Source organism: Maylandia zebra, linkage group LG23, assembly GCF_041146795.1.
Source record: "Maylandia zebra isolate NMK-2024a linkage group LG23, Mzebra_GT3a, whole genome shotgun sequence".
NCBI classification, from domain to species: Eukaryota; Metazoa; Chordata; class Actinopteri; order Cichliformes; family Cichlidae; genus Maylandia; species Maylandia zebra.
In genome coordinates, this window is record NC_135188.1 from 13,576,358 (window position 1) to 13,585,655 (window position 9,298).

General features: G+C 45.0%; 2 protein-coding genes across 3 annotated transcripts in view; one reads left to right on the forward strand and one right to left on the reverse strand.

Moving 5' to 3' along the window:
• Positions 1 to 314, forward strand: part of nme7 (NME/NM23 family member 7) — a 25,042-nt gene extending 24,728 nt beyond the window's left edge. For both annotated transcript variants that reach the window (XM_004552823.6, XM_076880601.1), the window contains one exon: positions 7 to 314. In XM_004552823.6, coding sequence (XP_004552880.3) covers positions 7 to 39 — 33 coding nt within the window. In that variant the 3' untranslated portion in view covers positions 40 to 314. The remainder of the gene's footprint in view (positions 1 to 6) is intronic.
• atp1b1a (ATPase Na+/K+ transporting subunit beta 1a) lies at positions 75 to 8,672 on the reverse strand. The gene is made up of 6 exons (XM_014414256.4): positions 8,442 to 8,672; positions 4,137 to 4,265; positions 2,739 to 2,891; positions 2,465 to 2,634; positions 1,553 to 1,633; positions 75 to 1,439 (listed from the first exon to the last, which is right to left on the reverse strand). The coding sequence occupies exons 1-6, from the start codon at positions 8,533 to 8,535 to the stop codon at positions 1,185 to 1,187; spliced, it is 882 nt and encodes a 293-aa protein (XP_014269742.1). The 5' UTR covers positions 8,536 to 8,672; the 3' UTR covers positions 75 to 1,184.
• Positions 8,673 to 9,298: the final 626 nt, after the last annotated feature.

A 9,298-nucleotide genomic window follows, 5' to 3' on the forward strand; every position in this document is an offset into this window, starting at 1 on the left:
TTCCAGGTGCAGTATTTCTTCAAGATTTTGGATGGATGAAAACCACGTTGAACTACACAGTCAAACACTTCCAGTTTTCTCATTTTTCTGTTTATTGTTCCAGCCTTATGCAGATTAAATAAAGTAACAAGAGCAGACTCCTGACAAGTGTTTTGATCTTCAACACTGAATTAAGTATTTTTTAAACACCAACTAAAACATATTACACGGGATACTGCATTGCCTCTGATGTTCTTGAACTTTTTGACCAGCGACTTTGGTATTAGATTCATACGTTACACTTTTGGAAATAAAAAAAAATAAAATAAAAAAAATTTGTACAACTGCATAAATATAAAATTTGTCCACCATGAAAATGGCTAAAACATTCAATACCAAGTAGCGTCACGTCATGTGATGTCTCCAGCAAACCAATTTTAGAGAACTGAGTCGCCACTGTTTGTGGAGGTGACTGTCTTCTAGGCTGGACCCACAAAGCGCTACACTAAGAATCAGAAAGAAAAAAAAAAAAAAAAAAAAAAAAAAAAAAAAAAAAATTGCATTAAAGTATCAAACATAAATGTAATCAAACCATATCTAACAGCTAAGGTGAACAAAACAAATGTGCCCCTCCTCCAATAACCGGGACGACGAAGCGCAAACAGAGAGCACTTATTTACTCAGACGTGGGCCTTAAACATTCAGAGTACCATGCCAGTAATTCAGTTAGTCAGAGCACATGAACACACACTCCTGTAAACGCCTGCACATAGACACGAGCACACACGCGCGCACACACCTTGGACCACTAAAGCGGACATAAGACAAAGAGGTTACAGCTGGGACTAGACTACAGCACTGGACACTCCAAAAATATATAGAAACCACGTAAGGGTGAAGTATTTCGGGACAGAAAACAACTCGCTACACGTCAGTAGTGGAATTGCCGTTTTACAGTAAATGGATGAACGTTTCCCATGGCTCAAGGAATCTTTTCATGTACAGTAGAATAAATATTTGCTATTGCTACTTTTGTATTTTACATTCTAACCCTCGACGAACACACAGAAAAGCTAGTGTAAAGCACACGGATTAAGTGTAGGTCCTGTATATTATGAATGTTCAAAGACTAGTGGTGGTTTTTATCTGAACGGGTTTCTCTAAGTTGGATTCGTTTTCAAATTGAGTGCTCGCAGTAGCTCAGGTCACGACACGGTGAGCTTTATGTCAAAGCGTCCCTGGTAGCGGTCCTTCTCGCTGTAATCTATGTTGTCTCCGAATGCTTTGCACTCGATGCGGATCTCCTTTCCCTCCGTCACATTGACGAACTGAACGGCCATCAAGGGCTGCAGGTAGTCGGGGTGCAGCTGTTTGCCGTAATATGGGTAGTACTGCAGAGGAAAGCCTTGGCCTATCCCATAGTACTTTATCTCTCCGATCTGGCCTTCATCCTCAGCTCTCTGCAAACACAATACTTGAGTGAGACTTACAGCCGGTCCTTTTGAAGACAAATATTCATTCTCCCTGTATCTGTGAACTGGAAGGCCACAGCCACACGCTCTTGCAAACGTACCTTAAGCTTGCAGTAAATGGGGATCTCGTTAGAGCTAACTTTCACCGGCAGTTCTTCTAGTAATGAGTTGTTTGAAGGAGCCTAAAGAAAGAACAAACAAGCAATAACTGGTTTAAATTAAACTTTCACTTATTGGTGCCTACATTAACCACAATGCAACTTCAAGCTCCAGCTTCTCAAAAGTTTTCCATTTTCAAACATAATGGAAAAAGCTTCATGGATGGTTCACATGTCTGTAAGGTTTCCTAAGTTGGAAATGCACTCCCTGTAATTTTTTGGGGGGGTATTTGCTTTTCTGTTTGTGGATTTGGGTTTTCTGTTTGCTCTGACCCCTTAGCTCCCCTGACACCACACATTTGACCTTTGAGACAAATGATTGCCAACTCTACTCTGAGCAAGAGCTCACTGCAAGCACATCTCACTTGTTTTAGTCATTTGAGAGGCAGTGAGACTACGAGTAGATGGGAATGAGAAGTTTCTCTATTGTAATTTACAACATCTTTTTTCCTTGAAAAGGCAATTCTACTAGCGCTATAGTGCTACGATTGTTCACTCAGAAACGGTCCACTAAGGTAGCCAAATGATTGAGTACAGATTACTTACATCTTAAGGCCACAAAGCAAAGCTTCACAAGTTTACAGCCAAAATGGGGGATGTTAGCCAGCTAGCTCTAACTTAGCTACACAGCATATCACCGCCACCTGTGCTGTTATTATACTGATATTCAGGTATATAAAAACAGAGCAGCACAGTCCAGGACTACAGTTTACTTCATGCCTGCAGGTTAAATTAATGTCTGAGGTGAGCCTAAGCTCATTAAAAGAATTAAAAAAAAAAAAGAAAAAAAAAAAAAAAAGGACTGGTGCCATTTTGCGCTACTTATTAGCCTTTGAATTTAAGCGGTAACTATACCTTTGGTCGGAAGTTGACAATTCTGTTGAGCTTTATGATAACACATGGGTTCCCCTCCATGAAGCCATAATCAGGGTCTGTGCCTGAGCAGTCTTTCAGCAAAGACCTAGAAAACTTGCAGACTTTCTTCTTTTCTTCCATACTTCGATCTTTGTACGTGCTAGGAAGCGCTGAAAAATGCCACAAGTAAGAAAACAAAATTTAAGTTTAGATCTTCAAACATCCACTCATGAGTGACAAATGGTGAAAGCTGATTGCATTGTATGATACTTGCTTCCACATTCCTCGTAGGAGTCCCCAGTCTGCTTTGTCTCATTGTACAGCTCAAGGAATTCGTTCATGCTTTGGACATACTTTCTGTATGAACTCGGATCACTCTTCTTAAAAGAAATTTCAGATTTGTCTGAGCGTGGGGTGTGTGACAGACCTGCAAAAACACCACACTGGTTTGGTAGGAAAACAAAAGTCATGGGACAAAAAAATAAAAACATCTTATTTAAAAAAAAAAGGAAAAGAAAAAAGAAAAAACTCAATTTGTGTGAAAAAAAAAAAAGTGTAAATATCTTAGAGAAGCAACATGACATGGCACGTGAGCCATTGTGAGCATTCTCCATTATCTAAGGACAATGTGAGGGTCTTGGGGATTTCCTCTGAGAGCTCCTCACAGCAGTAATTTTCCACAGAGTTGGTGCGCGAGGCGTGGCGAGGGGAGAGTGTGACAGTGAGAGTAGCTAGAGGCAGCATGACAGCCGCGAAACCCTTCTCGGCCTCGCCGCAGGACCTGTTTTATTTGCTGCCACAGATATGAGCGGGACTCGAGCTGCCGGTTGAGACGGCGAGAGGAGAAGCAGCAGTTTGAGTGTCAGAGGAGGCTTGTGAAAGTTCACCAACCCCCACCCATCCACTCTCACGTGTGTTTCTCTCACAATGGAAACTTTTAGCCTCTGAGTGGGAGGCGGGATCACGCTCCGAAGGGAGAGAAAAAAAAAGAAAAGAGAACCTTTCTCGCCGCTTCCTTGATCATGCCACTTCTGGAAACTTGCTTCAGCTTAGAGCTCTCTACGCTCACGCTGTTGTTCTGCTCGCTCTAATCTCTGATTGTCAACAGTCGTGAACAAAACGGCAGCCACATGCAGCCAGTCATCTAGAATGGCTGCTAAAAATACTGCTAAGGGGCAGAGCATGTGCTGTGCAAACCGCGAGATGAGGCTTGGCACTCAAATCAGTCTCAGAGCGCACAGGAAATTTTTAAACTGCTGCAGCGTTGTCTGATGACACTCTCACGAGATTACACATTAGGTTTTTCCCCCCCTTCAAGCCTTTAAAAGCTGTGGTGGAAAAACAAAACTTTTTCTTCCTTTGAAGAAACAAGCTACAAACTGTAGTCACGCAAGTACATGCAGTCGTGTCAGCTGTGATGCATAATCATAGCACACATTTTAGTTCCCCTGTTGCCCGCGGGGGGAACATCGACCGGCTGAGGGGAGTGAAGGACAAAATGGCCGAACCTATTTAAGGTCAGAAACACTGCCGATAGAGGAGCTGCTCAGAGGCACACCCCTCCCAAACAGTCGTCTGTAACGCCCACGAAACACCAACAGGCTTTTTGTCTGATCGCTGAGCTGATGCAGCAGCAAAGTCAGAAAGGTGAGGAGGAAGAGGATGTGCTTACCTGGGGGAGCAACTCTGTCCTGATAGGTGGGTTTGTCTTTGCTTAATGTTAGCAGCAATGCCTGAATGGTCCCAACGAAAATTCCAGCCAAGCATCCGTAGAAAATCAGATAAAACAAGAGGATTTTAACTGTAGAGGAAGGAAGAGAAATCAAATTACTGAGATGAAAGCAGCAAGAAAGAAACTGCTTCAAATGTGAAATATAACATCGCCTCAGATTTCAGAAGTCACAAGCACCTGAAGGTGATAAGACTGACTGCTTTATTAGAGCATGACTAGCATCAGCTACCCAAAACCCAGGAAAATGTACTGCATTTCTTCACAACAGCAACATATCCTTCATAAACCCCTTTCCCAGGTTCTTTTCACCTAATTTAAAGTTTAAACAGATCACGCAGAAGGTGGGTTGGCTGTGCTTCCAGAGCAACAGGATGAGTCACTGTTCAGTCCTGCAGACCCCCCCACCCGGCTGTGTCACCTTCAACAATTAGGATTAAAAGAAAAAAAGAAAAGAAAAGAAAAAGCCCTTGTTCATGCTCCTGTGCATAGAAACGTGATGAATTTAGGCAAACGCTTCATTACACGAGTGAACAAAACTGTAACGGCACATGCTTCCCTGTATGATGCAATCAAACCATCAGCATCATATTTCCTGATTTTCCCCATCAGATTTTTGGCGTTCCAGAGGAAAATAAGTTTTGAGATCAAACAAATTTGTAAATTGTAAGTGTGGTTTAATTTCAGCAAGCTTTAAAAGGTTGTTGTTGTTCAGATGGCCAAAACAGTGGGGGTGGGGGGGATGCTTGAACCTCTGTTAACTAAGGTAACAAAGACTCTTTGTAACTCTATGCTCAATTGTGCTTAAGGTCGTAGTCACCTCCGAAAAGCCCCCGGACACCCAGTTATGATCTGTGGCAGGTTAAAAATGCTGATTCTGATTTTCTATCAAGTAGAAAAGAGCTCAGCGAACCTGAAAGGAGGTTCGCTTTAAGGCCTTTAAAGGCCACTTGGCTAGCTGCCTGTGATAGCAAAGACGCAAGCAGAATTTGTTTGGTTTTTCCCCTCAAATCCCCCCCCCCCTCAATACAGAGCATGATTAGACTCTGGGATGAGTCTAGTCGGGCCCCAAGCGGTGGCTGCTAGTGTCCTATGAAGCAGTGCCTGACAATAGGCGCGGGTTTCTGACAGTTCTGTCAACTCCTAGGAGTGCGCCATCTCGGAAAAATATGCTGCAATAACCGCCTGCTGTGCAGGGGAGGTGAATTTGCAAAACAAATAACGGCTTATTCCTCGTGTGCGAGTGAAAAGATGTCAAACAGGTGTGGCACGCAGCAGGAAGGACCATCCAATCGGGTGTTCTTTACCCGTCTTGGCCTGTTGAAATCAGAACAGGATCAGCCACAACATTAGAATCACCTGCCTGAAACTTTGTACCCTCTGTGTGCGCTGCAATGGTAACTGGCAGCAGACTTTTTTGGCTTTATCAGACCAACATTTGGGGGGGGGGGTCTTGAGGTCAGGCCAATTTCACGGTGTAAGCACCAGTCACCTTATCATGGGGGAGGGAGATGTTTGAAGGCACCACAGATGTTAAAAGAAAGACATGGCACTCAGAAATAGTGGTGGAAGTAAAACTTTATTAGGAGAAAAGAGCTTTTAAAAACCTCTCTCTGGGGCAAATTCAACAAACTTTTGGGGCAGTTTTCAGAGCTGACTGGAGATTCTACGCCTCTGAAACTCAGCTCATTTTAGATCATGCTTCAAAATGGCTGCCAAGTGGCAACACTAGGAGGGCTTTGATGGTCTGTGTCAGAGTAAAGACCCATTGGATTGCCAGGAGATTCCTCAGAAGCTTCCGTCGTGAGGGCGGCTGTTCGCGCCGTTAGTGGTTTTAATGTTGTGGCTGAGTATGTGTACAGCCTGTTGTCTGGCTGTCAGTTTGTGTGATTTCACCTGAGCGATCGGAGCGGCCTGAAACGCTGCAGGGCTCAGAGTAAACAGCATGGAGGGAGACGTAGGGGGTGGTGAAAGGCAGCTTCTGAATTGAGAGCACCTCCCCCAGCAGGCTGCTGCAGCACGCCGTGAAGGGACTGTCCCCGCATTCATACCACATGTGTCTCCACGCTCGCAGAGGCCTTCACCAGCCCCGCAGCCTACTTTCCGTCTGGCATGTTGAGACAAACACGTGGAGGAGACGTAACGAGCGCCAAGACTGACGCTGTCACCGCGCCACTTCCTGTCTGTCTTTATGAAAAGTGCAAGCGACTCACATGGCACACAATTAGCACGAGTGTTTTACTGAAACACAGTTTAATGTGCTAATGATTTACCCTGTACTGCACACTGTATGTTTTAAAGTTTTGCAGATTTTAAATTATAAATCTACCAGCACATGATGCTGCAAGTAAAGGCACCAATCTGTGTTATCTGTATTTGACTGCTTTTGTGCCAGTTGATTGTTTAAAAAAAAAAAAAAAAAAAAAAAATCCCTGGTCCAGTCTAACATGTTTTTGGGCTTTCACTGTAGCTACGAGGATGGTTTTTTTTCTTGGGGGGGGACAAAACAAAAAAGCTTAAAATGTATCATCTGTCATTTTATTTAGTCAAGCTCAGATACTTTTGTTTATTAAAGGGGGGGGGGGGGGGGGGGGGGGAGGCAGAAAAAGTAACAGGAAAAAGCACGGACTTCTGTTAAGTGACGTTAATTGACACCCTCCACCCCGAAAGGCCCATTTCAAACCAGAAAAAAAGTCCTTTATGGAAAAACCTGACCGTCATCCACCATGAAATCACTGAGCAGATGACGGTGCTGTGTTCATGATCCGGATGTGTTTGTAGTTTTAAAAAAAAAAAAAAAAAAAAAAAAAAAAGTCCAATCAGGGCTTTTTTTCTTTACAGTCTTGAAATGAAAGAGGACTTTGAAGCGTAAGAATATTTATGTGCCATTTAATTAACCCAAACTAAAATAAATCAGTGGTTATGAAATGACCAAAAATAAGACAACCACAGAGGCTTGTGTCAAGTTGGGGGATAAAGACTGGGTCACACTCAGAGGCTTTTTCTGAGCCTCAAACAAGTCTGTGATCAGCGCTGTGGCCAGAGATGCTTTGAGCAGACATACCTGTTGCTGCTAAAGCAACATGGCTCACTGCGTGTGCTCCACGGGACACTGAACTACCAGCCTGGTAACCCCACACCACCACCTAGAACATGGAGTGGGTGAAATGTTCCACCCGAGAGCAGCTCCTGATTTTAATCGCCACACACAGCCGTGCTTTGAGCCACAGAGAATTACCGTTTCTCAGAAATAAACGTGTTAGTTTGAAGCTTTCATTAAGCCCCGAAAAATGCGCTTCAACGCGCGCACACAGCGACGCCTCATTTCTTCCAGGATAAAAATACAGAGAGGGGCGGCCCGGGAGACATGTGAGTCGTGATCACAGTGTTACCGTGCGGCGTCCGGAGAGGAGGGGGAGACGCGCACATACGCGCCATATCTGACGTGCAAAACGGTTTAACGAGCCTAATTGGCGCTATGTAATGCAGGGCAGTGATCCCATCAAACCATCAACCGCTGCGGACCGCGTTAGGCGTCTTAAAGTATTGAAAACGGCGCTGAAACGATTAGAGCCGGATCCAATAATCCCGGGTTCGAGTTAAAACGTGGGGAAGGCAGAGCTGGGCCCGGGTGTCGGGTCCAGGGATCAGCTGCTCGGGTTTATTAAAGGCAGGAATAAAATGTCCTCAGCCCTTCTCCTGCTCCCCGCGGAGGGCTGACACTCAGAACAACAAAATAAACGGCGGCAGCTACCAACTTGTTGGTTCAGGTAAAAGTCTCGGCTGTCCTTCAAGATGACCTTTTCAGAAAAGACTGCCGCTAATCAGGGCTACGCCTTCGTAATGAACACCTATGACCGCGGGAGCCCTGAAAAATGCACAGAAACACCCCAAAAGGAGGAAATCATTTACGTCCACGGAAACCAAATTGCCTTATTGTCCTCATTTACTGTCCTTGTTTTGGACTCCAATCGATCCGTACCGAGCACTCCTTCTTCGTGTATCACCTTTTTTCACTTCATTCTCGTTTTAAACACCAACTTGCGCACGCAGCCTCCGTTAAAAAGGCAAAGTCACGACTCGGCGCGCCTCCGGCTGGGAGCTCTAACAGGTGCGAACGTCTGCACCGGCAAAACATTGAGTCAAAATACAAATAATCCGCTGTGAGCACGGTCGGTTTCCACTCTGCTCCATCATCAACAACCAGCAGCCCGCCTGCCGGAAATAAAGAACAAAAAGAGTACTCACACCAGCTGCCTCCTGTGCGCCCTAGAAACTCCTTCTTTTCCGAATTCCACACAAAATTCTTCCATCCTCCGTCGCTGTCTTTATTTCCAGACATGGTAACTCCCCCCCGTGTCGCTTTCTCTCTGCTTTAACGGCTCTGCTGCGTCTCAGTTCTCAGGCTGAGACTGTCGACTGTCCCTCGCAGGAAACAGAAAAGGACAGTCGATTGCGCGTTGCTCCCACTTGTACCGCGCACTATTTATCTCAGAGGGGAAACCAGTGACTCCGCCTGCAAACTCTGTGAACAAGTCCAGCCCCGGAGAGGAGGGCCGAGGGTAGCAAATCACAACCTGCCCCTGCTCAATGCAAAACAGCCAAACAGAGAGCGGCAGTTAGAGGTAGGAAGGCTAATCAGTAGGGCTGAACGATATATCGCATTTGCGATAATATCGCGACATGATCAAGTGCAATTTTCTAACCGCAAAGGCTGCGATTATACTCTGGACATGTCCAAATTCATGGGCTGCATCCTCCTGAGGCCGCATTTGTAGACCGATTACGTCACAGCGACGTGCCGAAGGCTGTCCAAATTACTACCATATCCCAGAATTCATAGCGCGGCCCAGCCAAACTCCAGTTTCCAGCAATGGCGGCCGCTACTAAGTTTTAAAATTACTCATACTAATCTTTCTGGGTCACAAAATAAACTTTTAACATATTTTCAGGCGAGAAAGTAGTTGTGTAAACATCAAATATCTGCTCGGTTTATCAAGATATCCCATATTTGTAAAAGTGCTTCGACGTTTTCAGAGGCGTCTGCTACCCACCAGCTCGACAGCTAGCCGGGAGCTCGAGGGTTACTGATGCGGCCGAGAGCG